Source organism: Triturus cristatus, chromosome 1_2 (genome assembly GCF_964204655.1).
Source record: "Triturus cristatus chromosome 1_2, aTriCri1.1, whole genome shotgun sequence".
Taxonomy (NCBI): domain Eukaryota; kingdom Metazoa; phylum Chordata; class Amphibia; order Caudata; family Salamandridae; genus Triturus; species Triturus cristatus.
The window spans coordinates 977,750,842-977,763,494 of record NC_140580.1 but is presented as its reverse complement, the minus strand read 5'-3'; the positions used below and the strand labels follow the sequence as shown (position 1 = coordinate 977,763,494).

General features: G+C 48.0%; 1 protein-coding gene across 1 annotated transcript in view; it reads left to right on the top strand.

Annotated features, from left to right (window-relative positions):
- The window catches only part of ALAD (aminolevulinate dehydratase), a 152,051-nt gene that overhangs the window by 92,208 nt on the left and 47,190 nt on the right, over window positions 1-12,653 (top strand). Inside the window, exon 11 of the mRNA XM_085610671.1 lies at window positions 271-400. Within this exon, the coding sequence (XP_085466797.1) occupies window positions 271-400 (130 nt within the window). The remainder of the gene's footprint in view (window positions 1-270; window positions 401-12,653) is intronic.

Here is a 12,653-nt window from a genome sequence, read left to right as displayed (position 1 = left end):
ACCTGCCCACAATCCCCAGCATCACACACGCTTACTTAATACCAAAAGCTACGTCTAAGACCTCACACATGTCCACCCCAGAAACCTTCCCATGAATGACCAGCTTAATCCCTGCAATTCTAACTGGGGAAGGGTGAGATTACGCAATGAGGACCCGGAACCTATAGCATACCCTGTAAATGACAATAAAATCAACACATGAGAAAGGAAATTGTAAGAGCAGCATAATATCCCGTTTGAACCGTTGATTCTATGTTTTGTTCGTTTCAGCACCCCGATCACCCACTGGCTGTGTACCACGTCTCTGGGGAATATGCCATGCTGTGGCATGGGGCACAGGCAGGAGCCTTTGACCTCAAGGTGGCAGTCCTGGAGTCCATGACCAGCTTCAGGAGAGCAGGTAAGAAAATAATGTCTTTAGTATCTGTCTGAAACAGGTGTGGAAATCTATCAAACATCTACTTGTCCATGGGATAGGTTCCTTCATAAATCCACTTGTCCTGTAAACCAATCCACTTGTTCCTTTGGTGCCACCTAGTGCCGCAACAAATTTTTGGCCGCAATCTCGTTATCTAAGAGCTCGGATATTAGCCTCTATGATTATACCAGGGCTCATACTATAGTAGGGCTTGAATACTAGCAATTCACTTATTTTGCCATCTCTCCGCACATCTACATGCTGAGGCTCGAAGTAGCGGTAATCAATAGTTTCAGGGTTGGAATGCCCTTTTGAGCCTGTGAAAACCTAATTTGCATGATTTAGGGATTTTCACCAGCTCTTCTCTAATCTTGTTCCATAATGATAAAGGTTGGAAATGCACTCCTTTCAAGGGCAGAAGTAATACTTCTTTCAGGGTTGAGAAAAAAGTGGTTGGAGGAAAACTGTACTTGTAAACACACAGCAGATTTTCGAATGAGCAAAAATACAAATGCAAATTTGCTCGTGCAAAAATTCAGTTCACCAATATTTTCTAGGAGCACCATTTCCTAGCTTACTTCTGTAAATTCTTATACATTCATGGCAGACATAAGTCTGCACTAATGCAAGGACATTTACCATTGGGCATACTTTTGTGAATATCTTTAAGAATTGATCCTCCAATTAAGTCTGGTGTTAACGAAGACCTTTTGTTTTATGAAAATTCTTTCTCTATATGTATATCAGCTGACTTCACTATGAGTGACCGCATTCTGCTCTTTCACAAAGAGCATATCGGCACAGAGTAGACTACTGTGGCAGCGTGTGCTTTTTAAGACCCAAAAATGTGTTAGAATGGTATGGGCCCGGCAGCTCCCAAAACAATAATGGTTTACAATAACCATGTCAAAACAAGAAAAAGCATTAACAAAACTAAAACGCAGACCAACAATGGCAGAACTATTAGCTTTGCCAATGCTTGTTTATTTTCTTGTTTCCCATAATCTTGTACAGACCGGTTGCACTGATTTTTCCCTTATGAATGTTTTTGCAAATATTAGCATGCATTAATACATTTTACTAAATGATGCTTTAAAGAAAGGGTATCTAAAATTTCACAGTAGTTTAGCAAAAGTTTTTGTTTCCTAGTTGAATGTTTCTGTTAACATTTTATTTTGAAAGCAAAGAATCCTCAAACTTGCTTTGAAGCTTCTGCAAATATTTGCATGTAATCTGAGAGCATTCTGGGAGCATTAAACGTAGCCTCATATTGCAAAACTTTGAAAACGAGTGTATACGTTTTTATACTGAACTACGGTCAGTAGTGGAGTCGGAGCTTACAACACTTAGAGCGCTTGCTTTAATAATAAAGGCTGTGCATTAATGAACTATAAATACTGGTTTGAACAGCATTAACATATGGACACAAATATTACCTTAACTCTAAACAATGCCCTTCACTGATTCATAATGTGGTACTGTAAGCTGGCAACCAAAGGGTTTGTGCTGCTGGAGGTTGGGCCCACTTGTCCAATGGACAAAATCAACATGAGAACTGGTTGTCCTTGACCCCAAACAATATGTCCCGGGTGTCAGGCTGTAGGAATTCCGCACCCCTGAGAAGACTGTTATCTGCCACTATGTGTACCTTCAAGCAACTAAAAAGTAACATTACTGGAATCGTCAAACTATTGAAATGAAAACCTAATAATAATGAAAAATGTCCTAGCTTTCATACAGAGTTTAAAATCCATTAAGGACTCCGAGGCGAGGATTGTGCATTCTCTCTTCGCTTTATTTTAAACCGCAGCCATTTGAACAACTTCTCAGAGCTACTATTTCCATGAACCCTAGAGAATAGGAGAAGAAAAAACACAACAGTGTGAGCCAATGAACAGACAGTTCATGACATAGCCAAGTAAGAGTCCATATGCTGTTACATAGCTCCTCCGTCAAATCTCCTAGTCCTCTCTTGTTATGTGAGCCAAGCCAACACTCCGGAATCAAGTATCCTGTCTGGTAGAATCTGCCCCTAGGAAAAGAACGGAGTAGTTAACCACAGGTCGGAAACTGAGGGGACAATTCACAATGCTCATCCACCATTACGACAAAGAGAACAGTTGAAATACAATATAAAATCACAGCAATAGTGAACAATTGCATACAATCACAGTATTCAAGCCACAATACCTCCTTTATTTATTTTTTTAGACACTTACGTACTTACTTCTCATGAGGAGGGAGTCAGCATTGTCCCCCTCACCCCCCAGGGTGGGGTAATCCTTGCTCCCGAGTTCTTACTAGAATTGAAACTTTCCGTTACAAACCTAGGACATTTTTAATTCTAAATCGGGACCAGAGCCGAGGATTAAAATTAAAACCTTTTGAAGGTGAAATCTGATGACCAGTCAGCCTCATAAATAATATCTTCCAGCTGTGCGCCCAGACTGAAGGATTTAGAAGCCATTGTTCCACATACTGATTAAGCCCCAAACATCTTCAAATCAATGCCAGCCTCCTGCATTACCCACCTCAGTAGCGAGCTATGGTAGGAGACCTGGTGTGCCTTGCGTAGCTCTCAGAAGCTGACCTGGTGGGGCTTGTGTAGCACTATCAGAAGCTGACGCTCACCCGGAGACGGAATTCTTCCATCATTTCCTCCTAGGCCTTGAGGCATCGCACCATACATAGCTTTGGCATCTTTGGAAAAGCCGGGTAAGAGATTACTCTGGTGTGACATAGTGCACCGACTAACCATAAAAAAACCTCAGAAGGAGAAAAAGCTCTGCCTGTAATGTCCAAGGCTCTCGCATCTGAAACCCCCTTGCAAGAGACTAGACAAAGAAGCTTCACAGAAAGTTCCTTCCTGGACAAAAATGTGTTTGGTTGCCAGAACAGAAATAAGTTGAGGACTTTATTAACGTCTCAGAGGGCAGAGTAACAAGGTTCCGGAGGTAGGGACAGCCGGATTCCTCTGAGGAGGCTGCACACAAAGGGAAGCTCCAAATAGCGAGCAGTCAACAGGGGCATGGCTTTCCAAGATGGCTGAACGAAAAGTACTTATAGATCGACAGGCCAAACCTTCCCTCGCCAGAGAGGCCAGAAAGTTCAGAATCTGTACCATGTCTGTCCCCCCAGGATCACAACCCTGTCGCACACACCAGCCTGTCCATCGCTTCCAAACTAACCTATAGCATTTGACCCTACTCCCGGCCCAAGCCTTTGAGAGGAGGTCCTCAGCCTCTCGCGAAAGGCCCGGGATTGCCCTTCTGCTCCTGAAACCCGCCAGGCCATCCGAGAGAGGGAGCCTCCCAGAATTACCGGATGCTGCACCCGATCAGGATGTAGAAGGAGAGACGGGAACATGGGGAGTCGGATTGGAAAATCCCAAGAAAGTCACAGTAGAACTGGAAACCATACTTGGGACCTCCAAGTTGGCGTGACCGTGACTACCTCTGCCTCCTGCCGTCTGATCTGAGCTGATGCCCGGGTGGTCATCGCTAACTGGGAAAATGCATAACCCCTTTCCAGACTCCAGTCCTGCAGAAATGATTCCGTGGCCACCGCCAACGGATCCGGCCTCCAGCTGAAACCTTTCGGCAACTTGTAGTCCAAATGGGAGGCAAATAGAACGATCGAGAACTGACTCCAGGTCCTATGGAGCCATGAAAATATATCAGGGTGCAGTCTCCAAAGACTGGAGTCTCGAAGGTTGCTCAAATGGTAGTCCACAGCCTGATTCTCCTGACTCAGAAGGTATTCGCCGTAACAGAAATCTGATGCTGCGGGCAATATGGCCAAAAACTGGTTGCTGGATCTGACCGGGCTTTAGAGTGTGCTCACCAAGCGGTTGATAGATCGCACAGCCGATATATTGTCCATCTTGAGAACGCATAACCGAATCCTGTCCTTGGTCCAGCAATGGACCGCAAATGATCCGGCTAGGAGTTCCAGGCAATTGATGTGTAGCTCTTGTGGGGAGCACGCACCCCATGTAGAGAGGTCTCCACACCTGGCACCCCATCCAGATCTGCTGGCGTCCGATTCGATCACTAGATCTGGGGAGGAGTTGAAGATCACCCACCCATTCCAGGCCTCCATATTGGAGAGCCATCACCACTGTATTTGGTCCCGGGCCTCCTGAGTAGGGATTACACACTGTGAGAGTAAGTGAGACCCTTTTGCAAATGAGCTGCCTTTAAGCGCTGAACAGCCCAATAATGAAGAGGGCACAGGAAAATTGCCTGGATAGACGAGGCGAGCAGACCCACTAAACAGGCAAGTTGTCTGAGAAACCCGAGATTTTGCCTAGGTTTTGCGCAGGTTTGGTGTATTTTGGATAGCTTGCGAAGGGGAAGACTCGGAGGCATGGTCGAATTGATCACAAAACTCAAAACCGTGATTGACTGAGAAGGGACCAACAGCGACTTCTTGTCGTTGATGACAAACCCCAAACCTTTTAACAGGTTGACTGTCATCTGCAACTGGAGGGACAGCTGCCGAGGACACTGAGCTAGGAGAAGCATATTGTCCAAATATACAATAAGTTGGACTCCTTGGGCCCGAAAGAATTCCATGGCCGGTTTGAGAACCTTCGTGAAGCACCATGGGGCTGAAAACTTTCCGAAAGGCAGAGTAGAGAATTCATATGTCTTGTCGCGGAAACCTCCTGTGCGGGGGGGAGGGGTGGGGGGGGAATTGTAATGGATAGGTAGGCGTCTTTTAAATTCAGCTGACCCATCCAGTCTGAGGTACGCAAAAGGTCCAGAAGGAGATGGATGCCCTCCATCTTGAAGTGGCGGTATACTATCCACTCGTTGAAACTGTGCAGGTTTATTACAGGCTGCTGCCCTCCATCTTATTTGTCCACCCAAAAAATATTGCTGGTGAAGCCCCGATGGCGGGGAATGGAAAGAAAAATTGTGCCCTTTCCCAGAAGGGAAGAAATCTCCATGTCTGTGAGGGTTGCCTTGTGCTCGAAAAACTGGATGGGACTGGGAAGCACAGGCTTAGAGATTGAGCCATAAATCACTGTGAAACCCCTGGATTGTCATGAGGACCCAAGCGTTGGAGGTAATAGAACGTCAAGCAGGCACGAAACATGCCAACCGCCCTCCCCCCACCTTTAGAGATGAAGAAGGCATGACACTCACTGGGATTGGGTGTGGTGCTGGATCCACTGTCTTTGCATTGGCAACGCTAGCCTCTGGTTGAGTAGAAGGTGGCGTAACGGTTGGTGTCCTGGTAGCCACGTTTGGAGCCTTGTCTTTGAGCATATTGGTGAGTGCTACGGCCGGACAACCAGCCCCTACCTTCCCTAGCACCCTGGAAAACCCAGGGATGGAAGACCCTCTTATTGGACGACTGGACCTTGTCTAGAGAAATGCATGTGTTGACTAACTTTCCCAGCTCCTATATGAAGGGCTCTCTGAAGAGGCCCCCCTGAGCCACTGTGCCAGCCTCGGAGACCGCTAGATCCCCTAACTTGTGGTCCACTTTGATAAGGAAAGAACATCACCACTCTCCTGACAAAGCGCAGCTGTGTTTCCCGACGAATATGATGGCTCGCTGCGCCCAACCCGAGAGAACCTCTGGGTAGAGGATAGTCCCTGACGCCCTGGCATCCTCGACCATGTCGAAGATCTTAGTCAGGAGCCGAAGGGTGTCTAAACATTTGTCCTGGCATGAGCGCCAGGACCTATCAATCCCTTTTTTAGGATCCTTGATGAACTTGGTCAGGAAGGTGGCCATGGTGGGGTCGAGCTCTGGTGTCAAGGAAACCAGTCTCTCAAGGGATGGGTGGGGGAACTCTGCACACAAGCGGCTCCTGGCCTCCTTTTCTAAAGGCTTGGGGATGCGCGCCACCACATAGGAGGTAACCTGGTTGGAAGGGGACCACTCCGCCAACCTGTGATGAATAATGTCATCCCGATCTAGTAAATCCGACCCTGGGGTAGAGTCAAGGGGGGGCATGGGGGTCCTGTGGATGTTGAGAGGGAGATGGGGAGGCAAGGCAGTGAAGGACCCTGGTCATCGTCTGTATCACCTTGATGGTCGTCCTGATTTGGCTAATCAGGAACCGGGGGAGCAGGTGCGGGCTCCCAGAATGTGGATTTGGGGGTGAGGGGGTGGAGGTCCAGATTAAGAAAAGCATGTTTGAGACACTCAAAAGTGTCATGTTCAACACCCCCCATTTTCTTACGCTTGGCAGGAGCCTCCACACCCTGGGGAGAAGGAACCAGGGCTTGAGAACCCACTTGGTGGAGGGGAGCCAGATTCACCAGTCTGGCACATTCTCGCACTGATTGCTGTGAGAGCCATTGCACCATGGGGCCCATGGCTTTTGCTACTGCCCAGTAAATAGAGGTATCTACTGCCACATAGAAATCCTCATCAAAGGGCAAGTACTCAAGGGAATCCCCCTGTGTGTCCTCGTATTCCTCCATAGCATTAGGAAGGATAACAAAAGGCACTGACGGCAAAAATACCAGGTAAAAACGGGTTGGGAGACAACCAAACCGCTTTCAGAAGTCAGTGCCTTGAATAATGCATATGTAGGACCAAGACCTGGGATACTCTCCCTTGGTGCAGTTTAATCTAATGGGGATTAAGTGTGGGAGGTGTGTCCCTGAGCAGCAGAGAGAAACTGGCACAGGCCCTCACAGGCCGGCATATGATAGCAGGCCAAGCAAGAATGTTGTGGGAGATTACTGCCCTATTTTACAAGAAGTACTCCCCTGATTACTTAACCGTTTGGACAGGTTAAGTGTTAAGGACAACTCCTGAACTAACACTGGTGGAAAACCCCTATGTGAAGCTGTGAATGATACGCCACTAGGAGGTGGGAAAGGAGGCACGTCCTTTTGTTTTATATTCCCTCACACACCCTAGTGGTGTCATGCTTCATCATTGGGACACCCTGATGCCTAGAAGTCCGGGTGGGCTCGACTGTATTTCAGGAAGCTCTTAGAAAGGTGTTTTGGCTAGGGGGATAAAGAGTTAAAAGTCAACTGCCAGATCCCAGTTTACCTTTATTCTTGGATCTGACAGGAATATTAAAAAGGAAAGAGCCGGGTCATATGGGATATTATGGTCCTAAGACCCTATTCCAACATGTTTCAGTCCACTGGTGCCCCATGAAGGGTGCTGGACTTTCTTCAGGGCGATGGTTGTAGCCCCCTGGGATAGGAATAGTAAGAGAATTTCCCTATACTATTTTTGATAAGGGCAGATAGCTGCTCCTTAAGTGTAATTAGACTTTTCGTTTAGTTTGATCACGCCATCTATGGAAAGAAAAAGAAACCACAAAATCCACCTTTGTATTTGTGTTCATATTGTTCGAATCACTGCGCATCGTGCGTTGTGCTGTTACCCCCGTGTTAACCCCTTCGCTGCTAGGCCTTTTCCCCTCCTGTGCTAAGCCTTTTTTGGGCTATTTGGGGTAATGCGCGCTTAGGCCCCTGTAACTTTTTGACCACATTAGGTATCCACGCCAAATTTGCGTCCTTTTCTTCCAACATCATGGGGATTCTAAAGGTACCCAGGGTTTGTGGATTCTCCTAGAGGGTTCCCAGAAATTAGTCAAAATACAGCAAAATTTTGTTTTATTTGTGACAAATGGGAAAAACTGGCTGCAAATGAAAGCGTCTGGGTTTTTCTCTGCAATTGGTATCAAAAAAGGGTTTGTGGGGCTGAAATCACCATTTCTCCAGCTTTTAGGGAATGACAGATTTTTGTCAGAATTCCAACATTTTTTACACAGTTTTGGCATTTTTCTGGGACATACCCTATTTTTGCTATTTTTTGTGCTTTCAACCTCCTTCCAGTTAATGTTAGAAATGGGTACAAAAGCAATAATGGAGCCTGGAAAGCTATACATTTTTGAAAAGTAGACAAAACTCTGAATTCAGCAAGGGGTCATTTGTGTAGATCCATGAAGGTTTCTTTATAGAAACTAACAGTTAAATATAGGAAAAATTGAAAATTAGTTGAAAAAAGCAGCCTTTTGTGTCAACGTTTTCACCTGTAACTTATTCTAATTATGACATCTCTTTGAAAGCAATGTACCGTTACATCCGCTGGACCTTCCTGGTTGTGGGGATATATAGGACTTGTAGGTTCACCAAGAGCCCAACGAACCCACAGTAAAAAACTGAGCAGCATTTTGTAATGGTTTTTTATTATGTTCCGGGTATATAGCAATTATTGTGGGAAAATGTATACATGGAAAAATCGGTATGAAAGACACCTATGTATTTCTGAAATGGGAACAAAATACAGAGTTTAGAAACCGTGCATATTTGCACATTTTCGAAATTGGGACTACTCATACTAGCATGAGAACTATTGGTCATTTTTCAAAATGACTTTTTTTTTACACAATGTCTTTCATTTGGAATGGAGAAATGCATCAAAAATCAATAGGTAATAACAGTTGCTTTACAAATCTGAACTACTCTAAGTCTCCTGATAAAAATGGTACCTCACTTGTGTGGGTAGGCATAGTGCCCACGACAGGAAGTGGCTCAAAACCTAACGTGAACACACCACATTTTCACAATGAAAATTTACACTTTTTTTGCGAAGAGTCTAGCTGTAGTTTTTGAACCCTAGCTCTGCCGGCAGCTAGGGAAACCTAGCAAACCTATACATTTTTGAAAAGTAGACACCCAGGGGAATCCAGGATGGGGTGACTTGACTGCCTCCCACCATGATCTGTTACCCAGAATCCCTTGCAAACCTAAAAATTGACCAAAAGAACACTTTTTCCCCACATTTCTGTGGTGGAAAGTTCTGGAATCTGCGTGGATCCATAATTTTGCAGCGTGAATCTTTCTGGATTCACTATGCTGTGCATTATTCCGTGATCTTGTGGTTGGGTCCGGATTCGTAGTCTTCTTTTTTTTCTTTTTTTTTTTTTTTTTTGTAGCCCAGGTGGGCGGCGACGACGACCCACCATTTGGTGCTCCTCCCGTGACGTCGTCGTGCTTCCTGCGGAAGTCCCACCTTTGGGGCGCCATCTTCAGATTCTTTTTACCGCCGTTGGGTCTGGATCGTCATCGGGAAGCTCCAGAGTTTCAATCGAAGGAAGAAGAAAGAAAAGCGAGTTTCGTCTAACTACTACGAAGAATTCACAGGAAAGGAATAGATTACATCAGGAGCGCGAAGAAAGGAAGTTTTGCGACTTTTCTTCGACGCCAAAGGAGAATGCGCACTCAGAGGCCCTGAGCGCAATGGACAAGACGCCATTCAAGTTCTGCCCTAACTGCCACCACAAGTTCGCGCAGAAGGACCAGCATCCGGTCTGCAACCTCTGCCTACTGGTCGACCACCAGAGTAAGGACTGCAACGCCTGCTCAGCCTTCGCGCCGAAGACGCTCCGGGTGAGAGATCGGCAGAGAAGAGCCAACGCCAGCATGGATGGCAAGGGTAAGGCCCCGTCGCTCTACGATCTGGGCCTATCCACGGACGATGAGGACAACGTCGCCGAGGGACCCGAAAACTTCGCGGTCGTAGAGACCGGCAAGAAAAATGAAGACGAGGTAAGAGAATCGTCGAGCTCAAAACAGAAAATACCTCAAACCTGAGGGTGACTCGAGAAAATCGGAGTCAAAGTCCTCGAAGGGAGCCCCGGCGCCGAAAATTTCGACGACCAAGGGGGGAACCATGGACAAGAGGCCGAGCGGATCCTTCGAGAATGACTCCCTGGTGCCGAAAGACGCCGAAAGGCAAGGATCGTCGAAGTCAACCCAGGAAACGGGTCGCTCGACGCAGAAAGAGCGGTCGACGCCGACGCAAGTTCCGTCAAAGGCCCGCGGTCGACGCCGAAAGCATCTCCGAGATGGAGAAAAAGAGGCGGCTCGAGGCCGAAATGGAGAACATCCTTCAAAGGAAGAAGGAGTTCGACGCCAAGATGAAGGAATTCAAGATTCCAACGGCTCCGCTGACGAACGTCGTCGAAGTTGAGGACGATTTCGACACCGAGGGGCTGGCAAGAGATCTCGAAGAGGAAGACGAGACCTACTATGAAGGCGAAGCCGAGTAAGAAGAACAGCAGTCGTTCTACAGCTCGGCGCCATCTACAAGCCACGACATCGAATGGCACGATCTCGACACCGAAAACCCAGAGGAGCCCGTGGACACGTATCCTTCGAGGCCTTCGCCACCCGACGACATCGGGGTGTACAACATGGTGGTCAGGAGCGCAGCGAAAGCCTTCGGCGTCAAACTCGACGAAGAGAAGCCGAAAGCAGATTTCCTCCTAGAGACCCTGCTCCCCATCCAGACGAGGAGCCTATTCCTCCCCATGCTACAAAGTGTGATGAATCAGGGGAGAGAAGCCTTCAAGGAACCAGCGACCTGCCGTTCGATCACGCCCAGGACAGAGAAGAAGTATAAGCACTCTTCTCTGGACCCCCCTTACATCAAGGGTAGCATCACCGCCGACTCCATCATAGCTTCGACGGCCAGGAGAAGGGCCAACGTACCAGCAACTTCGGGGCCACCACCTGATAAAGAAAGCAGGAGGATAGACCTCACAGGAAGAAAGGTCGAGCGGAACGCCGCAATGCACTGGCGCATGGCGAATTCCAATGCACTTCTCAATAGGCACCAGTACCAGCACTGGGACGAGATGGGGGAGCTAGTAAAGCACCTCCCTGAAGAATACCGCCAGAGAGCCTCGCACCTGGTAGACGAGGGTAAAAACATCGCCAACTCTTGTATAAAGACAGCGTTGGACGGGGCAGAGACTTCAGCAAGACTAATGGCCATAGGGGTCACCGAGAGAAGGCATGCATGGCTAAGAATCTCGGGATTCAAGCCGGAGGTGCAGAACAACATCCTTGGCACCCCCTTCAACGGAGAGACACTGTTCGGAGCAACAGTAGACGAGAAACTCACCCAGCTGAAAAAAGAAAAGGAAACGGCGAGGTCCATGGGGGCCCTACAGCTGAGGGGAATGAGGCGAGGCAATCCCTCGGAGACCCTACGGTAGGGGAGGAAGCCAGCAGGGGGCGTCGCACCAGACGTTCCAGCAGGGTGATAGTCACGGACAACAAGGTCAACAGAAGCAAAACTGGCAGTACCAACCTCGGGGTCAGTCCTTTCGCGGGAGAGGGAACGGACGTGGCCAGAGGAGGAGAGGGGGTGACCAGCCCTCATCAAAGTGACTCAGCACGCAAGAGGACGCCTACCCTCGACAGGCCCCCAAGGGTGAGGCGCAGTACAGTAACATCAGGGGGGAGAGAAGATTCAAAAGCCTACGAGCATACAACACCAGTAGGCGGAAGACTGAGGTTCCACCTTCAGGAGTGGCGGCGTATAACCACAGACAAGTGGATACTGAATGTCATGCAGTACGGATACTGCGTAGATTTGGAGAAAAAACCTCCAAACAGAAGACCGAAGGGAAGGCAGAGATCGGCTCAAGAACTGGCCCTACTCAGGTGAAGAAACACGGAAACTTCTAGAAAAAAGAGCCATAGAGGCAGTGCCGTTCAGAGAACGCAACAAGGGGGTCTACTCAAACTATTTCGTGGTCCCGAAAGTAGACGGAAACCTCAGACCCATCCTGGACCTGCGGTACCTAAACAAGTTCATCAGAACGCAGAGGTTCAAAATGACTTCGCTGCAGGAGGTACTGCCCCAAATAAGAGACGGGGACTTCATGGTCACCGTGGACCTCAAGGATGCCTACCTGCACATCCCAATAAACAGAAGACACAAAGGCCTTCTAAGATTCAACATCGACCAGGAACACTACCAGTTCACAACCCTGGCCTTCGGATTAAAATCGGCGCCAAGGGTTTTTACAAAATGCCTGTCGGCAGTAGCGGCCCACCTACGAAGGCAGGGGATCCATGTCTACCCCTACTTAGACGACTGGCTGGTCAAGGCAAACTCACGCGAGAAGTGCGAGAGGCACGCAAAACGCGTAACAGACACTCTGACGATTCTGGGGTTCTCGATTCACTGGGGGAAGTCATCGCTGGAACCGGAGCAGGTGAAGATTTTCCTGGGGGCAAAAATCAACTCCCTGAACAGCACAGTGGTGCCCAGCGACAGGAGGACAGATGCCCTACTGAAGGAGACGAGGCTCTACCAGAAGGGGCGAGCTCTGACAGTGAGGTCAGTGAGCAAGATGATGGGGATGATGGCGTCGTGTATCCAGCTGCCGAATGTACGCCTGCACATGAGACCATTCCAGGAATGGCTACAACGGTAATGGTCACAA